The sequence below is a fragment of the Sciurus vulgaris genome (genome assembly GCF_902686455.1).
Source record: "Sciurus vulgaris genome assembly, chromosome: 10".
Lineage (NCBI taxonomy): Eukaryota > Metazoa > Chordata > Mammalia > Rodentia > Sciuridae > Sciurus > Sciurus vulgaris.
In genome coordinates this window covers 127,302,555-127,317,859 of record NC_136470.1, presented here as the reverse complement: position 1 = coordinate 127,317,859, position 15,305 = coordinate 127,302,555, and the positions used below count along the sequence as shown (strand labels likewise).

General features: G+C 49.6%; 1 protein-coding gene across 1 annotated transcript in view; it reads right to left on the bottom strand.

Moving 5' to 3' along the window:
• Window positions 1–553: 553 nt before the first annotated feature.
• Window positions 554–15,305, bottom strand: part of CLSTN2 (calsyntenin 2) — a 572,327-nt gene continuing 557,575 nt past the window's right edge. The window contains exons 13-17 of the mRNA XM_079100484.1: window positions 11,850–12,020; window positions 11,222–11,367; window positions 10,979–11,102; window positions 10,055–10,239; window positions 554–8,137 (exon numbers count right to left, since the gene is read on the bottom strand). Of these exons, the coding sequence (XP_078956610.1) occupies window positions 7,937–8,137; window positions 10,055–10,239; window positions 10,979–11,102; window positions 11,222–11,367; window positions 11,850–12,020 (827 nt within the window). The 3' untranslated portion in view covers window positions 554–7,936. The remainder of the gene's footprint in view (window positions 8,138–10,054; window positions 10,240–10,978; window positions 11,103–11,221; window positions 11,368–11,849; window positions 12,021–15,305) is intronic.

The window sequence follows — 15,305 nt, the reverse complement described above, 5'->3', positions numbered from 1 at the left end:
CTGCATTCTGGCTGTTCTCACGCCTGGTGCCCTCTTTTCATTAGACTATTGGGAATTGAGCTTCATGTTGATGAATTTCCTCTGCAGTAAATCTGATAAAAGGGAGTGGAGAGAGGCATAGGGCTGGGGTCAATAGCAAATTAGGGCTTTCTCTCCTCCGTTAGGATGTTTCCCTTGACTCACAGAGTGACCCAGGTGGGGCTCATCAAGGCCCGCCGACCCCTGCTCCATGCACAGGGCTCCTTATACTGGTGATGGCCAGGAAGGGTCACTTAGCAAACAAGCTCACCCCTATTCTTCCATTTGGATGGCAAGCATATTGTCATCTGCACTTCCTTTCCGCTTCCTCTGATTTTATAAAGGACTTTGATTTACAAATTAAGAGAGAGGATAGAAGGGTCTTTCTCCACTGGGGCATCTTAATTTTTCAAACCAAGTCTAATCTTTGAGGTCATGTGATCTCTGGGATGCCATTCAATCCAACATCTGTGGAGGCCAAGCTCAGTGCTTGGCACCCAGGGAGCTGGGATAGATGGGGCAGTCCTCACAGAGGCACCAAGAGTCGGAATCCATGCTGGCCTCATACGATCTTGTTTTCCAGGGTTCCTATCAGATACCTGGGAAGGAGGACTGTGGTTCCATTTCATTCAACTACAAGTTGTCATGGGGTGGGGCCCTGCCTCTGGGGAGGTGTCGCTTCAGTAGTACAGAGGTCCTCTCCCCTCTCTGCTCCTCAGGCTGGGAGGACTGCTCCAGGCAGGAGCCAGGGGACACCCAGTCTGGGATGAAGTTCTCTGCACTGTCCTGGGGGTGTAAGAGCTGGTGGCCTCACTGACCGCCTCCTCAGATGCCTCAGCTCCGCGCAGCCTGTCCAAACACAATGCCCACTGCCAGTCCTCTTCTTGGTGTCCAGGCTGGGGCCCAGGACTTCTGCCCTCAGGTCATGATGTCTCCCTGTCCTGCCTGGCCTGACACAAGTCCAGAGCTGCAGTGGGAACGAGGCCCATCCTGCTTCTAGAACTACCCCACCCTTACTGGTCATTTTGTCCCATGGGAGGCTTTGGTAATAAATGACTAGAGTGAACAATACATGCAGTTGCCTTAAGTCTTGGGAAACGATGTGTCATCAGGGAATTCACTCAGCCAGGCTATACAGACTCCCCTGTATGGCTTATGCCATGATTTCTCACAGGCATTTAATCACAAGATCTGTTCCCAAGTTGGGCTGCAAAATGGGATTTCTTTTAGGGTATTTGGAGACTTGGTGGACTACTGAGAAGACCAGGGCTGTGCCTCTGAGCAGGAAGAGTCTGGGTTAAAGGAAACTTCCGGGCCAGGTGTTGGGGTTCCTTTCCAGTTGGATCCACCATCTGTGTCTTGGACAGACTCAACACTACACTGAGTCACCAATGGCTGATAAAGCAGGACCTCCACAGAGTTTGACCCCAAACCAGTAATCAGCAGACCTAAGGCTTCTGGTAGGTCAGGGAAAGGGCCTTCATGGAACCTGGACCTCTGTAGGCCTTAGAAATTAGAGGGTCTAGACAGATTTAATAAGGCTGCAGGTTGTTTTGGGGTTTTGGTTTCTATTTTTAGTACAGTGGTTACTGCCCTTCCACGAAAAAGCTATCCTTCCCCATTCAATTTAGTGTTTGGATTGTGAGGGCTGTACACCTGTGGCCCATTGACGGGGCAGACAGTGCTACAGTAACCTGGCAGTGTCCTTGAACGACCTGTTTGCCTCTGCCAGGCCCTGGATGCTCCACCAGCATGTGGGCTGTGAGCCAAGAGGTCATAACAGTGTTCTAGACTCATCCCTGCAATTTCACTGTTTCCTCTTGAAATATAGTCCTGGAGGAGGCTGCTCATTGGACAGGAACTTGGCCTTCCTTGGAATGGATGGCCTTACAACAGGCTCTTCTGGGCTGGGTCTCTCTCTAGGATAGCAGAGGCACAGGGCAGGAATTGTCTTGTGCCCAAGGGGTAATTGGAACTAGGACCAGGGCTTCTCCCAAACCATCGCAATTCAGAGGTCCTAGGTGGTATCTACCATAGCCCTCTCCTATTACTGCACTAGTAATTGATGATTTTATCTTTATAAATAATAATAGCAGCCTGTGATAAAGACAGCATAAGCCATTCTCTTCAGCCTCTCCATCAGTGGTTTGCAAAGTTCTGCCTGCGGCAGGATCGGAGAGCTCTTCCAGGCGTGGACTGCTGCGCTCACCTCCAGAGGTGCTGACTCAGTAGGCCCAGGGCAGCGTTCGGGAACTGGTCCTCCTCACTGGCTTCCAGGTGGTGCTACTGCTGGTTCAGAGGCCAAACACTGAAAACCACATCGCCGTCGCATACTGTGTACCATCCCAGGTCCTCCTAAGTGGCTTCTCAGCTCTGAATTTGGGCCTCAGAGGGTCCTTACACAGGCTGATCAAGCTTTTGGGCCTTGACTGATGATGGCCCTTTTACCAGGACCAGCCTTCCCAACTGGCAAGGCTTCCTGGCTGCCCTTCTCCCCTACCGGCTCCTGGGTGTCGTTTTCGGCATCTCAGCTCGCAGCCATGTTACTTCTGCCCGGCAGGCACCGTGACTGGCCTTCTTCTCTAAGTGACGAAGTCAGGCTCAGAAACAATTAAGGAACGGGTAGGGAAACCGTGCCCACTCCCCTGGAGATCTCCTCAGTCTGCCTCGGCAAGGCGTTGACAGAGTCACACCTACCATCTGACTTAGTGGAGAACTGCCAAAGCAAGTCACCCCGCCTCCCCAACCCCACACATCTGCCCCCAACAGTCCCGATTGCTCATGGACAGCTTCTCGAAGGAGACATCCCAACAGCTCAGGAGACCAGGAGACCCTCACGGGCCAGGGGCCTGTCTCATTCGCCTCCTTGCCTGTCCCTGGCACAGGGCCTGGTACACACATTTTCCAACTACGTGGAGTGTGGCTGCCAGCGCAGGCGCCCATCTGTCTACTGACTGCACACAGGAAGTGTCAGATTCCTTTCTGGGGTGCTGGCGGAGGTAACTTCTGTCTCTTTTTGCCTCCCTGGGACAAAGTGAAGCTTGGCTCTTAATCCTTAATGCCTGTAAAGCCAACTCTGTTTTTCCAGTTGGAGCCAAAAGAAAACCAAAGCAAGATCTATAGAGCAGATAGAGAATAAATTCATAAAGTAAAGCAAATAAAGACAGGGAAATGAGGGTGCTAGAGGAGACTTCAAGACTTTCATTGCTCATTTCCTTTGCCTACGGCTGGACCACAGAAAGCGGTTACATGAAAATTAAATTGTGCCAAGGGCTTTGGCTTGTCAGCCTGGATAAATGTCTGATGCAGCTAGAGAATCCTGTACCATCATAGCTGCCAGGATACTTCACAGGAGGCTTTGGGGATCCCCCAGAGGCCAGAAAATGATTTTATGTGAACATCATCTACTTTTTACTGGCATAAAAAAGAATTAGATTTACCTCTTACTTTTTTGGTAAAAACCTATTTGGTTAATTTAAATAAGGAGATGATTAAGGAAAAAAATGCTAATTTTCTTCTTCTTGCTACTATTGAGTCATGGAGCCAAAAAGACCACTAATCTTGAAGCGTGCTGGGTTGGGCTTTCTACTGATCATTGCTATTGATTCAAACCATCACAGGTGTTCAGGATCATATTTAGAGCACTGGTATGAGCAGAGTTGAAATGAAAATCAGTCTGGGATAAAGAACAGTCAGTCCTGCTTGGAAAGCGTTAGGACTGAGCAGCACCAGGAAGGTGCTAAGCCCTGCGAGTCTCTGGAGTGAGCACTCAGTGATTAGTTTGTTCCTGGATCCAAGGCCTCCAGCTCCTAGGAATAAGGGTACAGGTTTGTCAATACAAAAAAAAAACAAGTGCTTTTTGTTTTGTTTTGGTTTTTGCTTTTGTTTCCTGTCAGAACACGAATTTCTTTAAAACAGCTTAAAATGAAGGACTGTGACGTTTTCCTGATTTTGGAGGCAAAGACCCTTGGGGAACAGAGGTGGGGTAAGATAGGAGTTTCCTTTTACCTGGGAAATGCAAGACTGCTTTCCATGAATCTACAGTAGGAGTCAGCCAACTACAGCCCTGGGACCTGATCTGGTTGGCTGTTAGTTTAGTATGGTTTGTGAGCTAAGAAAGTTTTCTGTAGTTTTGAGTGCATGCATATCAAAATCAAAAGAGTAAAAAAAAAAAAAAAAAGACATGTAAAAATTATGTAAAGTCTGATTGTCTACTTTTTTGTGTCTACAAATAAAGTTTTATTGGAACACTCATTTGTTTACCCATTGTCTGTGGCTGCTTTGAATCTATAAGTCAGTGCTGAGTACTCTCAACAGAAACCATATTGCTGATAAAGTTCGAAGTGTTGACTTTGTGGATCTTTCCATGAAAAGTCTGCTGAGCCCTGACATACAGGAACAGGGATGTTGTTACCAGCAGAAGCCTTACTCCTGGGTTGTCCATGTTCGTAAGTGACAGTCCTTGTTAAATACAGAGGTATTTGGTCTAAACGCTGCATGACAGAAAGACTGACTAAATTCAAGAAAGTGGCAATGAAAAGAGATCCCACAGAAGTCACATTTGGGGCATCTAGATGAATTGGGGCTTTGGTCAGCCATGGAGAATTTGGTTAAATCTGTTAGAATGTATGCTCTGTATTCTTTAAGACAATTCACTAACGAGGTGATTGCTTTACTCCACTGGGACAACTCGTTCTCTAACTGGCCTTTTCCAGCCTTGGCCTCCACTTTATCCTCTTTCCTGCCACCTGCGTCACCTGAGAAGTCTCAGCCTTTGTATTTTCAAGCTCTGTTCTGCAGACCATGCTGTCTACTTGGCTAGACAAGTGATGGACTGGAAAGTGGCCAAACCAGTCGGCTAGTCCTTGTGGGCATGAGCCTGCATTTTCCTGGCTGCTGACATCTGATGGAGAGGTCACAATATATCCAGGTCATCTAAGAGTTTCGATTGCAAAGTGCCAGCCTATGGGGGCCGGAAAGCGCCAGGCTGGCTAATGACATTTTCCACTCACGGTCAGGAAATCTGGTGGAGGGCAAATTATATTAACCACCACTCATCTGGAAACCTCCCGAAGCTTCTGTGGCTTTTACACAGCCACTCTCCTTGTTCTCAGCTGTGAACAAGCACAGGGAGCAGCATGACCCCTGCTGGCCCAGCTCGTCACCCCAGGGCCCCATTTCTGGAACTGACGTGTAGAATGACTGTTTGTTGCAAAGTTGAAGGAAAGGGCTTTGGTTTGTCAGCACTACTGATTCTCTGTAAATAAATCTGGTCACCAAATGGCTCCTCAAATGACACATCTTTGCTGTCCCGGCTAAGTGCCACTTTCATCTGCTCTCCACCAATTCCCCGAAAATATATAGAGATTGCTCTGGCTCCAAATAGCTCATCCAACCATGAATAAGTAATGTGGCCACAAGAGACAACCAGAGGCCTCCAGGAACATCGTCCCCACCCAATCAAACTGCGAAGACAGAGCAGGAAGAAAAGTGCTCTCATAAACCCTAGACTTAACATGTGCAATGAAAATCCAATTCAAAAAGGGGTGGCTTCATGCACATGAAGTGTTCCTTTTGCGATCATTTTGGGAGAATTCAGTAGTAACTCCTAAATGCCTGTCTAAGAATCTCTTCTTATTCAAATAACGGGATTGTAGGGCCTAACCAGTCCTACTAGATTTCCCCTCGCAGATGTGCAGGCTTAGCCTGATTCTGGAAAACCAAGCAAAGCAAAACAAAACGGAGGGGAAGTTTAGTTGGAGTAATTCACAGGAGATGCATCTATTTCTTCTCAACAAATATCAAAACTCAAGTTTCTTTCAGTGTTTTTCCCAAAAAGGGGAAAATAAGAGCCCTGGCTGAGTCTGCGGACACCTCCTCCTGTGACACTGCCCTCCCTTTTTGTGTGCGTCTTGCACAGCCTCTGTGCCCCTTGGTCCCTTCTGCAACTGCCAATTCCTCGGTGGGGAGGGCACATCTCGTTCAACTTTGTCCCTTCCCCACAGTTCCTGGTAGAGTGCTTGCACATAGTAGGTGCTCAGGACACCTGCTAAGTGCCTAAATAGGAGCATAGGTAGAATCTTGGACTTGAAGTGGAAGGCGAGGCGACTAGTCTTGTCTATTCCTCTCAATGGCTTTGAGCAAGACACGGACTCTCTGAGACTTGGTGTATTCATCGTGAAAATGTGTCTGACAACAGACATCCCAAATATTTCACAGGGTTATTATGAAGCTTGAAGGAGGAGACGGATGCCAAAAAAATTTTTTTTTAAATTAAAAAGCCACTTCAGGAGAAAAAGCTGCATAAAGCAGTTCTCCCCAGTCAAAAGGTTGCAGAGACTTTCCACAGACCCTCACTGGGCAGAAGCTGGATTCCAGGACATTGGCTTGGTTCCCCTCCTTAAGCTCTGTGTTTGGATGACAAGGGGAATTCACTGAGCAGATGCTGAACTTCTGTGGAGCCGGAACGCCCCTCTGCACCTGGGATGGACCTGGGGAGGGGTGGGAAGAGGGAGACAGCTTGTATGCACTGAGGACAGAGAGAAACCCGAGATGTTTGAGGAAAATGCACCCTCAGAGCCTTGTGGAAGTCTTACAACGGCCTTAGCTCTTGCCTGCTACTCATTCGGTCACAAAAGATCACCCCCTGGTTACTATAGCAACAATTCTCATGAAGTATCCACAATAGAATGGTGATGGAAAAGACTTTCTTATTAAAAAAAAAAAAAAAAGAAGAAGAAAGAAAAAGAAATTAGGAATTTGGATAGATTTGTCCTCTAGTCCTTCTTCTATGAGAAGAAAGAAGCAGCTGCTATTATTGCAAATATCTTTCTAATTCCCAGCAGTTAAACTTCCAAACTTTCATCCTTGATGACTACTGTTCACTTATGTTCTCATACATCGGAGAGGGGCGTCCACTCTCAAGAGGAAAACAGCATGGCATAGGAGAGAAGGAACCACGAGGCTAGGTGGAGAGAGCCTTGCCCATCTGGGGGCCGCCCTTGTGCCGGGGAGTCCAGCCCGCCCTGTCTCCCACAGCTGTCTGCCATGAAGCCCTGACCTGTCCCTCTGTCAGCCCTTCCTTCCTCCCTGGCCGTGGCATCAGGGGGCAGGTCCAGGTGGAACACTTCCTGAGCGCTGTGGTTTGGAGTGACGAGCAGCCAGGCAGGGCAGCCACACAGGTCTCAGCACACCCTTGGCAAGGTGGCCCTTTTCACTGGGGACAGGCTCTGCTGTGGCCAAAGACCGACTCTTGGTTTTGGACTTGACATATAAGCTCAAGTGGCCTCAGAAAGAGGCAAAGGGAAAGGATCTTCAGGCTGGGGACAGTGTGTGTGTGTGTGTGTGTGTGTGTGGTGGGGGCAATCCCTTCACCTGTAAACTCAATTCCTCGTCAACAGGGGCTTTCTTTCCAGGGCTAAGCCCTAGGACCTTAGTTATGCGGAGTCCTGCTGCCCACCCTGTGTGAAGGAACCTGGAGAGGCAGCACAGGGAGGACCTGCTGGTGGGTAGACAGAGACACTAAGTCAGGTGTGTGCACAGTGAGTCGGAACCCAACGGCCTTGGGAGCACTGAGCGGGGGAGTGAGTGACACGAGGGTGGACCTTCTTCCCTGCAGGAAGGAGCAGGTGTTTGGAACTCTGTAGATTGGCTGCCTGGGTGAGCCCAGGGCAAGAGACTTGGGGACCACAGGACAAAGTCCACCCTGAAGTTTCACTGGTGATGACACAGGGCTTCTTGGAGCTGCTCCTTGCTTGGACACAAGCAGTGCCCAAGGCATGTGGGGCAGGTCCTAGGAAGCTGGAGAAGGCCACCCAGACCTGTCATCGAAATCGGAGGCGAGTGTGATAGACTCGGGCATACACTGGGTCGGGCTTTACAAAAGGGACACGCGGGCTGGGCAGCAGGCCTGAGGGCACTAGTAGGGCAGGGTGGAGTCGTCCCACTCCAGCTGGGCTTGCCTGGCGCCGCTCTGCTCGTGTCTGCCTCTGCCGGTGCCTGGCTCCTCCTCCTCTTCGCTGTCATCTGAGTCGCTGCTGCTGGAGCTCAGGTCTTCGTCCGCTTCCTCCTCCTCCTCTCCCTCGGTCTCCTCCTCCCCGTGCCCCGGTTCTTGATGTTTCTGGATGTCACCGAGGGAAAGGAGACACTTGTCAGGGGTTGCCCGGGGGCAATCTGGGAGCTTACACTTCTCGCTGTGTTGAGGAAACCTTGGGGGCCCTTGGAACTCCCTTATCTCCCCGCTGACTCCTCTGGGCCTAAGACAGGCTTCTGGGAAGGAGGGCGTCTGGTGAAAGGGAAGTCAGGTGAGACACAAGGGCCTGAAGATCAGCAGACTTGGAGACAAGGACTACAGGTCAGCACTAGGGTAAAGGACGGGAACGCCCCACGTCCTGGACTGCAGCTTTCAGGCCAGGACTTGTTGTCTGGCATTTCTGAAGCCCATCTAAGTGGAACTTTGCGATCCTTTACTTTCAGTGGGAGCAAAGCAATTAATCTTGTACCCCCTTTCCAGGTGGGACTATAATGTCCCTGGGAACAGAAGACCTTCTAAGCCAAGACTCAGGTGTGCTATGCCTCAAAAACATTCCTTTGGAAAGAACGAAGTCCATGGTCTTCCAGTCCCCATGGCTGACCTCACCCCTTGGCTTGTGTCCTCATATTGTACTCCACCTTTCCACTTCCGTTCTCCCTCCCTCCCTCCAGCTTTTTGGTGATTCCAGCAAAATCTTGTTTCTGGATTTACCTGGAGTTGGTGAACCCAGTTATGAAAGAGTTGTCTCCTTGCATGGCTACGGCCTCTCTCTAGATGTCTCTCTTCTACTTTTGTTCCCCCAAATCCTGCCAGTTCTTGAAGACCTCCCTAGGCCGGCCTCCCCATGCGCTGTTGTTCCCTGTGCACTCAGCCTGAGGCTCTTCCTACTCACCCTCGCTGGGCCCCAACCTCAGGTTGGCCCTTGCTCCCTGGTCCTCAAGACTGCTCCTTTTTCCCATTCAAGGTTCCGCTCTTGGAGGAGGGAATTCTGGAGTCCCCACAGTGTTGAGCTCAGCACTGTCCCCACAGCATGTGCCTAGAGAAACTAAGCCACATGGGCATGGTGGCTTTTTTTTTTTTTCTTTTTTTTTTTTTTTTTTTTTTCAGTGCTGGGGATTGAACCCAGGGCCTTGTGCTTGCAAGGCAAGCACTCTACCAACTGAGCTGTATCCCCAGCCCAGCATGGTGGCTTTGAAATCAGAGCATGAAACCAAAATTGGGCAGAGGGCAAAACTGGGGACCAGGCTAGAATGATTATTTTTGTCATTTCCCGTGACTCTTCCTGATTGTCCCCTGCTTTCCTAAGTGCATATCTTCCCTCCCTCAGCACCCATGGGCAAAGGGCATGATTAGGTGGCATTCTTCACTTCTGTGCAGAGCAGGGGTCTTGTACATGATATCATGGGTGGGTTTGGGAGTTGTCCACTGACTGAAATGAAATGAACTTCAGGATATGACAGCCTAGAGTTTGAATATGGGTCATGTGACTTGAGCACTCAGTTTCTCTTCTCTCATGTGCTTCCCACCGTGGCAGCTGAGGATGATGACCTACCTCACAGGGTGCTGCCTATGAAGCACCGTGGTCTGGCACAGTGGGCGGCTGAGTAATGGCAGGCTTGCTGTTGTACTTTTTTAGCCTATTCTGAACTCTGCAGTCATATGGAGCGAGGTCATCTAACTTGCATTGTCAGTTAATCCAGGATTTAATCCCTAAGTGTTAGTCAGCACTGAACCACGGGAGAGGCAAGGAATAGACACCACGTGGTTCCTTGTTTTAAGAGGTTTCTGGTTCCATCTGTGGGGTGAGAGCAATTCCCATGTTTTTAATCAGAGGTGGGAAAACATAGTCTGTTCAGGTCGAGGGGGCTGGAGAAGCTCAGAGACCGCAAGACCCAGTGGGATGGACTAGCAGGACAAAGGGACAGGCTTTGGGCACAGGGATAACTGATCTGGGTGGAGGCAGAAGCACCCGACCCAGAGTTCCCAGCCCGACGTGCGTTTCACCTCCATGGGGTTGACCGTGATGGTCAGAGCAGAGTCATCCCAATCCATCTCGGCCTCCTTGGCAGCCTCGCTCTCCTGGATGAAGTGCTGGTGGGCGATCCGCACTCGGTACACGCCCATGGCCACGACAAACACTAGCATGCATACGGAGATGATGATGACCACCGTGGCGATGCTCGGGACCACTGCAACGAGGAGGGACCCACATAGCACCACGAACAGAGCTCCAGCTCATTCTGGGATGGAGCAGGAACCAAGCATCCACGTGTGGGTTGAAATCCACCCTCCCACTTCCCCACAGAACTCTGGTCAGTCCCTTCGGCCGGCTGGTCTATATTTCACCCTCTCTGTAGCAGAGGTAACACTTCCTATCTGTGCGTCCCTGTGACGAGTAAGTGCTGATCCAGGTGAGTTTTTCCAGAGGCACAGAGTGGGTGTTCAATAACTGCCAGCTCTCTTCTACCTCCAGCTTTTCACCTCGAATTACAGGGGAGACCCCACTGAGAGCCCAGTACTCTAAGTATAGTGGGAAGAGACACGGCGGCCCCACCTCATGATACACTATGGTAAGTGCTCAGCAGAGTATGGACGGGAGACTGCGATGTGGTGCCCGTGTGTGCGTGTGCACGTAAGTGATCTGTGTGCGAGTGCGTGTAGGGGATTCCCACAAAGCTGCATCTGGGGCATGACTTTGAGCTGGACCTGAAGGTACTGGTATGATTTTGTGGCAACCTCTGCTGTCAAGTAGGGTGTGAAGCTTCTCGATTCCTTGACTGGCTCCCTATTGCAGGACCCATACCTTCTCACTGCAGGACGCCTTTCTGCAGTTCTGAGTGCTTACGGCTGCTGCCACCTAACTGGTGGACAGACTTGAGTCACAGTGACTACCTGGAGTCCTGAGGTCCCTCCTCTTAGGTGCCCTACCTGAACTGCGCTGGATGCTACTCCGGGACTCAGGGTGATGGACAGACTGGAGGAAGGGAGGCTGCACGATAAGGTGGTTGACATGTTCCTTGTCTGAGACTCTGACTTCGTGGAGGACACTGACCTGGAAGAGCAAGGGGAGGTGTCAGCGACCAGGAGTGGCAGGCGGGCCCATGGTAATAGTTCTAAAGTGAGGGATGAACAGGGGACTCAGGCTTCCCTGACCATGCAGGATGTACTCGCCTCCAGGTTGAACTCATTGCTAGTGTAGCGCCCATTGAGTTCCGAGCACTTGATACGGAACCGCCGGGCCTCCAGAGACGTCGGATGCCAGTTGCGGTAGCGGATGTGACGCAGAACCTGCTCGTAGCGGCTCATGGAGCCCACACCTGTGCCAAGAGACCACGCTCGTCATCAGGAAGCAAAAGAAGAGGAGGAAGAGGAGATGGGGGAGGCAGGCTGGGGCTGCTGGAACTTGTGGGTGTGTGAATCCGTCAAGGTCAAGAGGTCCAAATGTTGTGGGTAGACAATGTGCAGAGGCAGAAGTTCCAAGGAACCAATTAAACGGATCCGGAGCATTTCCATATAGACTGGTTTCTACTGGAATGTCCGGCCTCAGTCTCCCAAATATTGCTGAGACCTGGGGATCACACATTATAGGAGAAGCTTCCTCCTAGTTTCTATTGATTTTGCCATTGAGTTGATGTGGGGGATCGTACCCCAAGATGCTGGAGTAGCTCTCCAAAGGAGGGTCTAGACACCCACGCTGTAACGTCAAGGGCTTCCTACAGGTGTCAGCATGCTCAGGCCCCCTGTCAGGGTGGTTCAGAGAGGAGACCCTCGGGCTGGAGGGGGCTGGGCGCGACCTTACCGTAGATGGAGTAGCCTGCGGTGGAGTTGGTGGCATCCAGGTGCCGTTGGTGCAGCTCACTGTGGCTGAGCTCCAAGCACTCCTGCCTTGGGTCCAAGTCCCCTCCAAGCACCAGAATGTCACAGAAGTCTAAGTTGTGCAGCATTTCTTCTAGGACTGCCGATTTGGGGGCTGCAGGAAGGTGGAGGTGGGGGAGAGACAGGCGTGAGACACCGCCTGGAGGACAGCCCTGCTCCTCACCTCTCTCCTGTTTCCACCCCAGACTGGGGCAGGGGACGAGGCTGTGCTCTCCCAAATACCAGGCCCACCGCCACTCGGAGGCCGGTGGCGGGAGAAGTGGGAACTGCATGAATACAATAGTCAAGAGATGCAGCCCGACCTCCGGAAGCTGAGAAACTCCCTGCCACTCTCCTGGGTCCTGGAGAGAGCGAGAGTCTTGGGAGTATTGAAAATAGTGTGCTGCTCAGGCCAGGTGCTCAATAAGCCACAGCCCTCCAGTAGGGGAGAGCTAAGTGGCTGGCACCCTCTCCCTGTAGCCATTGTGTGTGTATCTGTCCCCCCCGACCAGACTCAGGGACTTTCAAGGGCAGAAGCACCGGCCTGGATCCCCGATGTCTGACCAGGAGCTGTCATTGAGCAGTTATTACTAGTCATGTCAAATGGAGCTGGGTCATTAATTCATAATTCAATTAAGTCAACACAATATAACCAATAATTAATTGATGATTCATTAATAATTAATGGATGAGTTATTTGTGCAGTCTGTGGGTCCTTGCCTGATCTTACGACGCCAAATTTCTCAGAGGAGTGCCTGAGAATTTGAATGCTGGACATTGTTTGGCAGTCCTAAATTTAGATCTCATTTTAGGATGGAGGCGATTGGTATTTACGGAGTGTTGATCTGTGCTGGGAACTGTGCCAACACAACCCTAAAAGACAGGCATTGATGTGGGTACTACTATTATCCGCATTTCACCAGTGGGGAAGTGGAAGGTCTCAGGATGGAGCTGCCCCAGGTTATAGAGACTGTGGGAGGAGCCAAGCTAGAAACTATGTTCTTCTGTTCCCCATTCAGAAACTTGAACTTCAACTGCTCTTGAAAGATGAGTGAACTAAGACGATTTGAATAAGTATATTTCTTTATCTCTAAAGCAGACTAAATATATTGTGTGCATTATAAAACATTCAGAAAAACAGAAACTTAAAAACAGGGATTTACAAATGATAAGAGAATTATTTTAAAGAATTTTTTTTGCTTAATTTTTTTCAGTATGCCAAAAATAGTTTTGTTCTCATTGTATGTATGTTATTATAAATGATTTCTATAGATTTACTTTTTAACTATTTGTCAACCACAATGGTTTCAGGAAACATTAGCGAGATCTAAAAGCCCAATGATACCCACTGATATCTAATGTTGACTATAGTGTCTGTGTCATTTCAAATGGCTTCTCATCGTCTTTCCTGCTTCTTTTCAGCTTGTCAGGTGGGGTTAGATCCTTCCAACTCCTCCCTCTCGGTGTGACTGGCAGTGCCAGGGCTGGGTAGGCAGATAGGCATGTGTCCTCGCTACCATTTCCTACTGCTCTCTGTCGCTGGCAAGTTTCCTTGATTCCACTGTGTTGAAGGGACCACTAGGTTCAGGTGAATCGGCCACAGCTGAGCCCTCAGGGAACTCCTGATCTGGTTTAATAGACAGACCATCAGCCCCAAGAGCTGGAAAATGTGTGCGAGAGGGATGCTCCAGCATTCAGTGTCCACAGCAAGAGACTGGCCCAGCCCGGCCCAGCCTGAGGCTCAGGGTGGTGGAGAGCAGAGCCTTCTGGAGACTGGTGGGAGGCGGAGATGTTTGCCAGCAATGTGGGGCTGGGGAAGGGGAGGGACCTTCCAGGCAGAGAGGAGAGCAAAGGTGTAAATTAACTCTGTGTGTGTGTGTGTGTGTTGGGAGGAAGCTCCTGAGGTCACATACATAGTGAATCAGTGGGGCAGAAGATGACGCTAGGGCCAGTTCCCAAGTCTCCACAGCAAATGCCAATCAGCCCGCTTGTTTAAGACACCTCTATTAACAATTACTCCAACAACAAGAGTAAAATTTAAAGTACCAATAATAGCTCTCGGGCACTTGGCTGTGTGTTCCCCATGCACCTGTCATAAATAGAAGGTGCAATGTGGACCCAGATAATTGCTATCCTGTGCAGCCTGGGTGTCAGGGTCAGATGTAGCCAATCCGGATACTCTTGGGTTGTAGCTGCTGAGGTCAGCAGGCCTTCCTTTTGCTGTCTGACTTTAACCACAAATCAGGACAGTGGAAAGAGGGAAGTTCACACGACCTAGTGCAACTTCACACATAACTAGGAAATCACCCGGCCTGGACCAGTGGTGAAGCACCATCTATTTTTATGAGCTCAGGAGGTTTGCCTCCTGAGCACCCCATTCGCTAGGGACCCACGTGGTTTAAGGCAATGGGTAATTAGGATTATTATAGAAGCCGTTCTTCAGGGACTCAGGCCTACTGGCACCAGCACATCATTAGTAGTGGCTTTTGGAGGGAGACAGGAGAGTTGAAAGTGTTCTTTGGGAAGAAGCAGCAAAGAACAGCTAGCTCTCAGACGGATGCTTTCCATAGGACCCTGGGCCCTTCTGGTAACAGAAGGAAGTCTCTTCTCCCTTCTGCCTTTCCTGTCTCCTTCCTTCCTCTCTTCTCCCTGCCTGCACATACTGAAGCTCTCAGTGCAAGGAAGTATTTCTCCCCGGCAGATAATTTAAAGTACTCTCTCCCTGAGCAATCCTTCCAAGAATGAAACTGTCAGAAATAGCAACTTGAAAGTTTCCTGAGAGGTTAGAGTCATACTGCTGAGTGACTTCTAACTTCTACTGCAAATACGTTAATAAAATGATCTTTTGTTCTTTGTGCATCTTTAGCTTTTTTTCTGATGATCATCAGAATAATGCTTGCCCACTGTAGAAAAAAAAAAAAATTCTTTTTGCAGTTTCAGAAAAGGGAAAGGAAGCAAAACAAATTGACTCTACTCATGCTTCTCAGAGACTATCACTCACTCTTAGGCATTCTTCTCTTCTTGGTGTTTCTTTCTGATTTTTGGAACCAAGGTACCCTCTACCATTGAACGACATCTCTAGCCCTTTTTATTTGTATTTTGAGACAGGGTCTCCCTACATTTCTAAGGGTCTTGCTAAGTTGCTATGGCTGGTCTCAAACTCAAGATCCTCCTGTCTCAGCCTCCTGAGTCACTGGTATTATATGCTTGTGTCACAGTGCCTGACCCTTCTTGTTTTTCTTCTTACATAGTAGACATCTTGCTAAGTGTAGGTATTGTGTAATTTTGCATCATGTTTTTTTCACTTATTATTTAGCATTGATGCCTGCTCTTGTGGATGCGGCATTATTAGCCAGGCCATCATTCCCCACTGTGGTTCATGTGTGTGTGTTTGTTTTCC